The 12,500-nt window shown below is 41.6% G+C and overlaps 1 protein-coding gene across 7 annotated transcripts in view; it reads right to left on the bottom strand.

Moving 5' to 3' along the window:
* Nucleotides 1-12,500, bottom strand: part of ryr2a (ryanodine receptor 2a (cardiac)) — a 215,474-nt gene that overhangs the window by 101,365 nt on the left and 101,609 nt on the right. For 4 of the 7 annotated variants that reach the window (XM_053684906.1, XM_053684910.1, XM_053684907.1 and 1 more), the window contains exons 16-22: nucleotides 11,922-12,040; nucleotides 11,228-11,361; nucleotides 9,055-9,296; nucleotides 8,606-8,798; nucleotides 7,572-7,788; nucleotides 6,001-6,105; nucleotides 3,573-3,676 (exon numbers count right to left, since the gene is read on the bottom strand). In XM_053684906.1, the coding sequence (XP_053540881.1) occupies nucleotides 3,573-3,676; nucleotides 6,001-6,105; nucleotides 7,572-7,788; nucleotides 8,606-8,798; nucleotides 9,055-9,296; nucleotides 11,228-11,361; nucleotides 11,922-12,040 (1,114 nt within the window). Of the gene's footprint in view, nucleotides 1-3,554; nucleotides 3,677-6,000; nucleotides 6,106-7,571; nucleotides 7,789-8,605; nucleotides 8,799-9,054; nucleotides 9,297-11,227; nucleotides 11,362-11,921; nucleotides 12,041-12,500 lie in introns of all 7 variants that reach the window. The other 3 variants (XM_053684904.1, XM_053684908.1, XM_053684905.1) reach the window with 1 other exon arrangement.

Raw genomic sequence — 12,500 nt, 5'->3', positions numbered from 1 at the left:
TTGATTTTGTGGTCAGTAAACCATTTTTGTGTTGATTTTGATGTATGTTTTGGATCGTTGTCCTGCTGGAAGATTCAACCACGGCTTATTTTAAACTTTCTGGCAGTGGCAGTCAGGTTTTCATGTAATATCTGTTAGTCAAAATGTCAAAATGTCCAGGTCCTCAGCAGGAAAACAGCCCAAAACATTAAAGAGCCACCACCATATTTAACCGTGGGCATGAGGTACTTTTCCATATGACCACCTCTCTATGTGCACCAAAACCACCTCTGGTGTTTATTACCAAAAAGCTCTATTTTGGTTTCATCTGACCATAGACCCCGATCCCGTTTGAAGTTCCAGTAGTGTCTGGCAGACTGAAGACGCTCGAGATTGTTTTTGTATGAGAGTAGAGGCTTTTTTCTTGAAACCTTTCCAAACGACTTGTGGTGATGTAGGAGACTTCAGATTGTAGTTTTGGAGACTTTCTGACCCCAACACATAACTAAATTCTGCAATTTTCCAGCTGTGATCCTTGGAGATTTATTGGCTACTCGAACCGTCCTCTTCCCAGTGTGTTGAGACGATATAGACACACGTCCAATTCCAGGTTGATTCATAACATTTCCAGTTGACTGGAACTTCTTAATTATTGCCCTGATGGTGGAAATGGGCATTTTCAATGCTTGTGCGATTTTCTTATAGCCACGCCCCATTTTGTGAAGCTCAACAACCTTTTGCTGCACATCACAACTATATTCCTCGATCTCACCTATTGTTATGAATGACCAAGGGGATTTGGCCTATGTGTTACCTCATATTTATACCCCTGTGAAACAGGAATTCATGGATGAACAATTTCCTGTTCCTAGTCACCCAGGTGTAGTAAAAAATTTTTAAAAAAAGAGTAAAATATCAATGGGAATGTACTTCAAAAATATTTTCTCATATGAATTCACGGTGTGCCAATAATTGCTGCACACCTATATTTAACAAACATTTTAAACATTAAACATGTTTTTTTTTTTTTTTTTTTTGATAAACCTGTGTTGCGATTAGAGCAGAGTGTTTTTGTGAATGTTTGGAACAAACGATCAAAAGGTTCACCAATAAACACAATTTTCCACAGCCTTCTTTGCTCATATTTACCGAGCGTGCCAATATTAGTGGAGGTCCCTGTACGTTGTGCGTGTTATTCTAAGTCAAACAAATGAAATATAATACAATATATACTGTTGTTTTGTGTAATGACAACAAAACGTCTCTGTTCATGAGCGAATATGTGTAATGATCTGTCTCACATGGCATTCTAGTGTGTATTAGAGTGAGTGTGATGGAGAAGAGTGAGTCTGAGAGTGGAGTGTGTCACCCCAGCGTGATCCCCAGCATCGATCGGCATTCTTTACCAGATACAGCATTTAATTAAGAGAAGAGCCAAGAGGCATCAAACTGCTACATGGAAACATACGAAAAAGGAAAAAAAAAAAAACTCAGCGTGTCTCAGATATTTGTATACACACACACACACCCATGGAGCTGCCTCAATGGAGGAGTAATGAACTCCAGCTGGAGCTGAGGAGAGGATGAAGGAAGGAAGGAAGGAAGGAAAGAAGGAGGGAGAGTGAGAAAGCTAAATTCCTCATTTCTGTAACATGACATGGGGTGAGTGATGAACTGCATGCAGCGATGCACACACATGAATTACAGCGAGAGCTTCCTTCACACTCTCATATACTCAAAGATTTAGAATCTGAACAGGCGTTTTCAACAATTGACACTGGATAATGTTCGGGAGCTTTCACCCCAGGGTTGATTTTGGGGAGGGCCACTCATCATCAGAGGTTCGTTTTAACACAGAGAAATTCCTTCTATACATTTCTGATAAGCGAGACAGTATGGTTTTGTAGCGTCATGTCACTCTATCCCACATGAAAATATAGCAAAACTCTTAAAGATGATACATTGCTGTGAAAAAGCATTTTTGTTGTTGTTTTGGTGCATATCTCATACTGAATTGTTTCAGAAATTAAAACTAAATCTAAGATAAAACAAAGGTTGTCGAAAAACAGTGAGTAGTTCAGCACGCCGTTTTCTATGAGGCGGACGGACGAAAATTCCAATGTGTCAAGCTGGACAAACATAAAACGACAGAGTAGCACCTGCAAAAAAAATGGGACATTACCCCAGGACCCTATGTAATTTAATCCTATCTGGATTGGGCTTAATATATAACACGTTACTTTCTTTACTGCCATGCGAACATTTTTCTGTAACATTTTTTGCTAGAAAAGTCCATTTTTTTTTACAGACCCAATAACGCAGAAGTTATAAAATAATCCTCAAAGACAAAATTTGTATTAAAATGTAAATAGGGCGACTTTTGCACTGCACTGTACATAGTTTCATAAATTAGGAAATGAGGCGCCTCTGAAAACGAGAAGCAAGCCTCAGGAGTGGACCGCTTTTACTCGTGATTCACTCTGTAACCAAGTCTAAGGTGGAACAGGGCTCACAGTGTTGAGACACTGGGCTAGCTGGTCAAATCTTGGCACCACCAAGATGGTGGCCACCAATTGGACCCTAGAGCAAGCCAGGTAAATATTAACATTCCTTCATTCACTCGTCTTTAGTAACCGCTTTATCCTGGTGAGGGTCGTGGATCTGGAGCGTATAACAGGAACCCTGGGGGGCAAAGCAGGAATAAATCCTGTACAGGACGCCAGTCCAATTGCAGAGAACCACAACTGTGCAAATTCTCTAAATAATTCATACCTAGGGGAAATTTAGCATACCCCGTCTATTTAGTGGTATGTTTGTGAATCTCTACAGAGACTGTAACCTGAGCTCAGGATGGACCCTGGAGATTAACATTCAGTCGGAGTAAAAGTTTCTCCTCATATTTTACCCCACAAGTATTCGCCTCATTTCAATGGAATACATCTAAATGTAGTGTGTAGGAGTGTGTACCTGGCTGGTGTCCACAAGTGTGGGTGTGAATACAGCCTGGGACAGAGTGTGTGTAGGACTGTGTAGAGTGTCAAGGTGCATAGTGTGTAGGAGTGTGTACCTGCCAGGTGTCCTCAGGTGTTGCTGAGAATGTTGTGCTTGAATTTGTGTTTATATTTCATTTCAAGGATGCAGTTAGACTCGCTTTAGTCGCTGATCAAGCTGCTTTTCAAAAATCTAATTCATTAATTAATAATAATAATAATAATAATAATAATAATAATATGTCTAAAGTCAAGCCTACAGGGATGTGCTGCATGTACCCTTACTAAAATGTCTAAGATTCATTTGTTAAATTTGTCATTACCCACTTCGGATTTGTTACATGTATGATATATTTGTATCTATTTTTTTATATGATTTAGATGAAATGCTTAGAAAATACTTTGCTAGTTACAGCCTTAACAACACAGCTATTAGAGGACGTATTTATCTTCTCTTGAGATCAGCGAAGTTCTGAGTAATATTATTAATATTCATAAATTCAGAAAACGATCATTTTTTTTAATGACATTGATTAGCCTGTGATTAAATTGCTTTGCTATTTATTACTGAACTTATTACTTTACATGGTATGTTTAGCGTACTTCAGCGTCTCCAGGGACATCTGTAGGTTGTAGCTGCGCTCCTGTTCTGGCAGTTTGGAGAACTCCACTAGACACGGGTGCTGCCTCTTATTGTCATCCCTTACCTGCAGGACAAACAGAGACAAGTGGTGCACCATGGGTAGTACAGCCTCAAACCAGGCAGATAGACAGCAACACAATCAGCCATCTGATAACGTCATCTTCATACAGAGCGTATTCAAGTATTTTAGTCCTCCTTAAGAAATCTAGATCCAGGTGTTGTGTGACCTACATTTGCATACTGCTAGCTGATAGGCTCTTAGAATTTATGATGCAATAACACTTCCCTGTCAAGCAATAACTCTGTCGGGTTTCTTTAAAGAACACAGCGAAACAGTGAGGTTAAACAAAAGAAAGAGCAGAGCAGAGTAAACGAGTAGAGTAAAAATAAAGACCAAAGCTTACAAACTCCTAAGAACTGCGTTTTAGTTTGGCATTTGCGTGGCCTTATACTCGACACTTTCTTTAAACTAATTAAGAGGCTGTCTGTGAACTGAATCGGGTGTGTCAGAGGAGGAAAAGACAGAGAGCAGGGCAACTCCGGGAGCTGCACTAGAAAAGTGAAAATGATGGTGGCTGGTGATTGAATGTGTGTGTATGTGTTTAAGCGAGAGAGAAAGAGAAGGAGAGAGAGAGAGTATGTGTGTAGGTATTAGGGGAAAAAAGGAGGCAGAAAGACAGAGAGGGGGCAGAAAGCCTTCGTTCTATCATGCTGTGATTTTAATTAGCTGTAACAATAATAGATCACACAGCCAATCACGAAGCTGCAAACCGATCTGTGCTTCACCACCGCTGAGACAGAGAGAACAAGAGAAAATAAGACTCTTATATATAAATATATATATATGAATATCTGCATGTGTGTGTGTGTGTGTGTGTGTGTGTGTGTGTGTTTGCATATTTGATATAGAGGAGGGAGACTGAGGAGGGAGAATGAATTTCATACTAAGAGGATACAAGGATATTGCGTATAAAATCCTGAGATATCCAGAGACTCCTTGTGTACTTTACCACTTAACAAACAAATTATCCATTTAATATCACTGACTACGTTTACATGGACAGCAATAATCAAATTACTGACCTTATTGTGAATAAGACAATATCGTGATTAAGGTGTTTACATGAGTCGCTTTTAGAATACTCCTTACATGTTCCCGTTTTACACGTTATAGAACATAGATCGAGTAACGGTACACGTCATTACGTCCCCACGTCACGCCGTTCGAATTTCACGTATCGACGTACAGTTGGTCTTCGTTACGGGACCGTATACAGTTTTGTGCGTTTCGTTTTTAATTTTTACGAAAGCTTCGAGTGCGGTTAATTATTTGTCGTGCTATACGTGTTAATAGACGACTGCGTGAAGCCGTGGGCTGCGTCCCAAACCGCGTACTTATCTACAATATAGTAGCTGAAATACATGTATTTCTCCTTCTATATACTGTAGCAGGTAAGTACGCGGTTTGGGACGCAGCCGTGCTCTCTTGTTTGCCGTCAAACGGTCGAGCGCTGCCGTGTGTGTACGTGTCCTGTCGCAAAATGCGGTGAAAACTCCCGCACGACGTTAATAGTGTGATTAAGGTGTGTACACGTCTGTAACGCACGTCGATAACGCGACTAAAACAGGAATACTCCACACGTCTTAATTCCATTTGTGTTTACTTCGAGTATGACTTTAATCGGATTAAGGTCTGGTTTACATGCTAGTTTCTTAATCTGAGTATCGTCTCAATCGGGTTAATATCGGATTATTGTCGTCCGTGTAAATGCACTGACAGCCAAACATTCAGTACTTAAACTGGGTCTCTACCCTTAGCCATATATTCCACAGGGATCAGCACATACAGGTGTGAGTGTACGCGAGATGCATTTAAAACATGATTTAAATCTGATAGCTCAAACCACATCAGAATGCTACCAACAAACCAGAAAGTGCAAAAACTCCTCAATCCTATCCCAGGTCAGGAAACGTACCAAGTCCAGGAAAGCGCAGACACCGTGGACTCCTTTCATAAATGCTAAGACAATAGAATAAGAGTCTTTTCAGTATCTGGAGTACCTTTCTGCTTACTCGTTTTATGCAAACCCTTTACGGCACTTCAGAGTCGGGCTAATAAATTGGATGTGTGTGCAGTGCTGTTCACGATCTCACATGAGTTCTCATGCTGGGAGACGCTATTACAACAAGACATGCAGCAATCATGTGGGAAAACATCGTCTGTTTGTATCATTATCTCAGCTGTGTCACACATTACAGTTTCAATATGAGACAAAAAAAAAAACCCCACGGCATCTGGTTATATACACAGATTTTAAATTTCTGTTTTGTTGGTTTTACATCTTATGAAGTGATTGATTGATATATATATAATATATATGAACTCACCACTCCGTATGTCCAGCCCAGCTCGATCTTGTTCATGACCCAGAGCTCATGGATGTTCTCTGCCAGATTCTCTCGGATTCGCTCCAGGTGAGGGGGCAACACGATCTAAAGTACATATGCGATCGTCAAACTTCATCGTCAACTTCATCCATTAACACACAGATACATTTCATAGTGTTCCACTGCACTGTCTTAACCTACAGTACACACCGATCAGCCACAACATTAAACCACTGCCAGGAGAATAAGACTATGAGATTATCCTTGAGGCGATGAGGGGCCAAATTGTGATGGCTAGTGTATGGGGCTGCCATCTACAAAGGGCACGTGAGCATCAGAACTGGACCACGGAGCAGTAGAAGAAGGTGGTTGTTATTTATTTATTTATTTATTTATTACATCATGTGGACGGCCGGGTGCGTGTGTGTTGCTTACCTGGGGAAGAGATGGCACTAGAATGCAGAGGCAGTGTGACGCTCTGGGCAATGTTCTGGGCAAAAAAGGAAACCTTGGGTCCTGGCATTCATGTGGATGTTACTTTGACACGTCCCACCTACCTAAACACTGCTGTAGATGAAGTACACCCCTTCATGGCAACGGTATTCCCTAATCGCATTGGCCTCCTTCAGCCAGACGATGCGCCCTGCTACACTGCAAAAACTGTTTAGGAACGGTCTGCGGAACATCAAAAATTGTGCTTAAAAGGCGTTGGCTTGGCCTCCAAGTTCTCCAGATGTCAATCCGATCTGTGGGACGTGCTGGACAAACAAGTCTGATCCATGGAGGCCCCACCTTACAACTTACAGGACTTAAAGTCTTGGTGCCAGATACCACAGCACACCTTCACAGGTCTTGTGGAGTCCATGCCTCGACGAGTCAGAGCTGTTCTGGCAGCACATGGAGGACTTGCATAATATTATGCGGGTGGTTGTAATGTTCTGGCTGATCGGTGTATGTCTAATCTGTCCCCATTACTCTGCACACTCTGCACAACGTCTGCAAGAGTTGTATACGGCAGAATCTATCAAAGTGGGGGTCTGAAGGATCAGTGAAGCTGTTTTTTTTATTTTGTACACTGGTAGAAATCACAACCTGCCACTATCACCAATTTTATTGAGGTCTTATAGTTATAAGCCTGTTTGTCTGGTCATATTGTTAAATGGCTTTAGTTCAAACCTCAATAACTAATCACCAAGTAAGCCTATAAGTGATATAGACTTGGACCTACTGCTGTTCGAGTACAGCAGTAATGTGTAGAACAACAGGGTGTACCTGGCAGGTGTGTTAAATGAGTGATTATTCCAACTTTTTATAATAATAAAGTCATCAGAACTCTGGAGTAACACAAGTGGAACTATGGGAATTATGTCGTGATAAAAAATCCCAAATAAATAAAAAATAACTGAATATTTTGGCATCTTCAAAGTAGACACCAAAGTAGATACCAGGCTTTTGACTGGTAGCGTATATATTATATATATATATATATATATACATATACACATACATACTGAAGAGTGTGCACCTGTTCAGTGCTGTGTAACAGTGTGTACCTGTGTATGAGTGTGTACCTGACTGGTGTCCACAGGTGTGGGTGTAAAAGCAGCCTGGGACAGGCTGAGCGTTGGCCCCAGCAGGTCTCGGGTCACGCCTTGGTCATGTTTGTACTCTTGATTATGTTCCACTCTGAGCTTCTCTCGCGGTAACACAGCCTCGAAACACGGCGCGTAGCCCGTTGGAGGGAGGAACTTAAACTCTCCGTGACGACCGCCCAAAAGAAAGCGCACTCTACGGAGTAAGAAGAAGGAAACACACATCTTTATTTCAGACATACTTACAAAAAAAATAAATAAAAAGAACCATCAAACTTACCTTATAATAAATAACAGACAATATAAAAACAACACCTTCTTCTAAACAATCTGTGGGTGTTGTATCATTACCTTTTACATGAACAGTAATTGTCTATATATATATATATATATATATATATATATATATATATATAATCCCTAGATAGGTGACAGAGGCCGCTGCTTGTGTTCTGAAGAATTCAACCTTATTTAGTGACGACAGAGATGAAATAAAACTTGTATTAAGAACACCACGTGGGATTGGATGGATAAGGCTACACGTTCAGCAAATGTGCTGATGTAAACAATTATTTTAAACTCTCCGTTCGACAGTTAATAACTTTAATGTTCATCCAATATCAGGGTTGCTGAATGAATTCTTTGCTGGACCTTTTCTGACCCGTCAATGCTCTAGTTATGCAATAAATAATAAAGCGATTTCTCTGGCACTGCAGGGAACGCTGGGTAATTGCATTACGACAAACTGTGGAGTCATCCATGCCAAACTGTCCATCACTGAGGCACACTGGATTATGCCAGAGTGATATTTAAAGAAGGATACACAAAGGATGGATCATCACATGTAGCCTTAGATGTTTACTAAGCTGCAGAATATTTTTTTTAACCCTTATAGCCGTTCGGCATGTTATTCCGTCGTGTTTTTTTTTTGCCTTATTACATTGTAATATGTTAGTTATTACACCAATATGCGTTATGTAGCCTTTCAGCCAGATAATACAGTATGCACTCACTTGACTCCAGCAGAGAAGCTGACGACAGGGAAGAAGAGGCTGTCTGTGTTGAAGTTCTCGAACATGCCCTGAACCGGCTGCCCGTTGATGCGGAACGAGATACTGGGAGCGCTGAGATCCAGACAGCAGCTCACCACATCATCGGCACAGAGCAGGTGCTGATTGGGGGAGCTGACCGTCCGAGCAACGCAGCCTGCACATCAGCAAACACACATCGACAATCCCAGTCACACTAAAGAAATACACCGGCATGACGGAAATGAAAAAGCAGCAAGCGGGTACAACTTTCCAGAGCATGAAACGAGACCAGACAGCTAGCTAACATTAGCTGCCACATAAAGCACCACAAACCACTCCTTTATTACTGAATTAGTAAACTAAACATATGGGTAAAATAATCATTAACTCTTTGTCCCTATATCAAAATAAATTGTGACTTTAGCACTCACCTGACCACAGGTGTAGACCATCAAAACCATAAGAATAAAGGTCGTCTCCGACTCCATTGCCCCCCCAGCCCTCGCCCCCTCCTGGGTAAGGCGAGTACCCGGGTGTAGATGCCCATCCTATCCTTAGATGAGTCGCCTCCGCTGTCACGAACGGCTCCACATGGTCCACAATCAGCTCATAATACCACTTCCTGTACTGCGCTGACCCTTCATTCACCCCCAGGAAGATGTTTGGCCTCATGCTGTGGGATAGAAACAAATCCACTAGTGACTGCTGTGTATAAATGTTGGGTTGGAAAAATCTCTGGTGTACAAGGTTCCTACGCAACCCGTTCTACAGGAAGAAGAACCGTATGGCCGAACGTATGTGCACACCTGGTGATATGTGGGCCTTCCCAAAATTTTTGCCACAAAGCTGGAAGAACAGCATTGTACAAGATGTCTCTATACTGTAGTATTTCACTTCAGTGGAACTAAGAGGCCCAGACCTGTGACCAACTACTATACAGTTCCAATCGAAATGATTCGACCCCCACTGCAAATCAGGTTTATTGTCAAAATGTACAGACTTTCAGCTGCTTGCAATGAACAAATCAGACAAAAGCAATTGAAATAGTTCAACACGACGAATTCTTCAAGCGGTTTCCCCAAATTCAGCCGAAAATGCAACTTATAATGACTTCTCCAGTTTCAAAATGATTCAACCCCCTGAATAAAATCCCTCACAACAACACAAATATAAAAACAGGTGTTGTCTCAAGGACACCTGATACAACTAATCAAGGGCTTTATTAGTTAGACCAGGTGTGCTTGAGCTGGAACACATGAAATACCTGAACTGGTTAGGGGTAGAAAATAAATGAAATACCTGGACGGGGCAGAAAAAGGAAGCGATCAACGGCTGCAACCAGATTTGTGAGAAGGCAGGTTGTGAAAAACCCTCGAGTGACTGCAGAAGACCTGCAGCAAGACTTGGTGGCAACAGGCACTGAGTTTTCAGAGCACTGTAAGGCTCGTACTAAACGCAGAAGGTTTCCATGCCAGAACTCCAAGATGTTCAGCGCTACTGACCCAAAAGCACGAGAAAAGTCGCTCAAAATCATATAAATAAGCCACAGAAGTTTTGGGATTCTGTTCTGTGGAGCGATGAAACAAAACTGGAACTTTTCGGCACGATGGATCGGCGGTACGTCTGGAGGAAGAAGAATAAAGAAAGAACACTCAGTCCACAGTCGAGCACGGTGGAGGCTCGGTGATGCTCTGGGGCTGCTTTGTATCGTCTGCCACTGGAAACCTGCAGCGTGTGGAAGGCGAGATGGATTCATTGAAGTATCAGGAAATCCTAGGAGAAAACGTCATGCCGTCTGTGAGGAAGCTGAAGCTTGGGCGTCATCGGAACTTCCAACAGGACAATGATCCCAAGCATACCTCAAATTCCACCAAGGCTTGGTTACAGAAGAATTCCTGGAAGACTCTACAGGGCCATCACAGTCACCTGACTTCAACCCCTTAGAAGATCTCTGTTAGGATTTGAAGAAGGCGGTTGCAGCACATAAACCCAAGAATATTACTGAACTGGAGGCCAATGCTCATGAGGAATGAGCTACGATTCCTCAGGAACGCTGCCAGAAGCTCTGCATCTCATTTGCAGCAGGTCATAACAGCAAAAGCGTGCTCTACTAAGTACTAAAGAAGCTTTCCATGAAGGGGTTGAATCATTTTGAAACTGGAGAAGTCATTATAAGTTGCATTTTCAGTTGAATTTGGGGAAACCGCTTGAAGTATTCATGGTGTTGAACTATTTCAATTGCTTTTGTTTGATCTGTTCATCTGAAACAGCTGAAAGTCTGTAATTTTTGACAATAAACCTGATTTGCACTGGGGGTCGAATCATTTTGATTGCAACTGTACAAGGTGATGGGTTTATTCTCAGCACAGCTACACACTGCAGTGCAATGATTATACTGATTATGAATTCATGTCGTAGATTTTCATCCTCTTTATAATAGGTTATAAGATTAACATAGTAACTCTGATACTTAATGTGTATTTCCAATTCACAGAGGACTCTTTGTTCACTTCTGTTTGACCTTACAAAGATGAATTACCATAATGATGATGATGATGATGTGTGTGTGTGTGTGTGTAATGGTGCTCGTAAAAATGGATGTACCTGCTCACGTAGTTGACCATGCGCGTCTGCAGTAACAAGTCTCTCCCCGGGAGCAGATTATCACAGATGAGGTGTTGGTTGGAGCGAACTGCCACCCCATGACACACACAAAGAGAACACAGCACGTCCAGGACCTAAGAGAGAACATGTAGGATCAAAGTCTTACAAGCATTTAACACGCTTCTACACACATTAAGTTACCAGTGCATGCACACTAACTTAACACGTTATTCAGTTCAGCATTTAGAAGCGAATGTGTAACTGCAGGCGTGTTCACGATATGTTCATTTTCACTTTCTTCAAACTTGAGTGACTATCTATTTGTAATACAAGATATTTTTCATTGTCGACACAATCAGCAAAGGCAGCAGGTACTACATGCCCACAAACGGCCATCTTTTCCTAGATTAACCCCGGCCATGGCTCCTGCATCCTTATCGAGTAATGGAAGCTCTTCGGATATTATCGTTCTGGCAAAATCTGCAGCAGTAGTCCGGATGAGGCACTTAATCTGTTCTAAAGCAGCGAAGAACCCATCACTCACAATGCTGAAGTCATCTGAAGCAGCTGGGATTTATGGGACTGCCATATAATTGATAGACAACATGGCTGGACATCAGTCTCACACAGTACGGCAGTGAATCTAAAGAAGAAATAGTTACGATTAAACAGAAGGAACATGTCTGCCTCAGACCTTGTGGTTGCGGCCGTGCTTGTCCAGCAGGGAGATGATGGATTTGATATGTCCCTCTTTGATGATGTTCAGGGCTTCAGGACTCTCCACCAGCACACAGTGCAACACCTCCAGGATCCCTGCAGCGCAAAGTTTACACTTTTTATTTTAGCTCTTCCATGGACACAACTAAAGGCATAGTCCAGCAAAAAATAAATAAATAAATAAATAAATGACAATCAAATGTACATAAGTGTTCCCCAAACTCAAATCTGATCCACCTGCAGGGTGTCTGATGTATTCTTCTTCGGTTTTGTAATGGACTTCAGGTCACTGGACTCAATCTCACAAGTAATATTGTTCTATTTAAGTTTTTCTCTTAAATCAGTCCACACTTACGTATATAACTTGAGGAACAAAGAGGAACGATTTCATCATTTGCAAAAACGTTTCCATACAATTCCATCTTCGGGAATTGAGGTAAGGAGCAAATGTAAATGTGAGCAAAGGAGGCTGTGAAAAATTGTCTTTATTTGGCCTATGCCTTTATTTTACCTCACATTTATACCCCTGTGAAACAGGAAGTTACGGTTGAACAAT

This window comes from Ictalurus punctatus, chromosome 13, assembly GCF_001660625.3.
Source record: "Ictalurus punctatus breed USDA103 chromosome 13, Coco_2.0, whole genome shotgun sequence".
Taxonomy (NCBI): domain Eukaryota; kingdom Metazoa; phylum Chordata; class Actinopteri; order Siluriformes; family Ictaluridae; genus Ictalurus; species Ictalurus punctatus.
The sequence above is the reverse complement of the archived record's forward strand: the minus strand, read 5'-3'. Positions and strand labels throughout refer to the sequence as shown.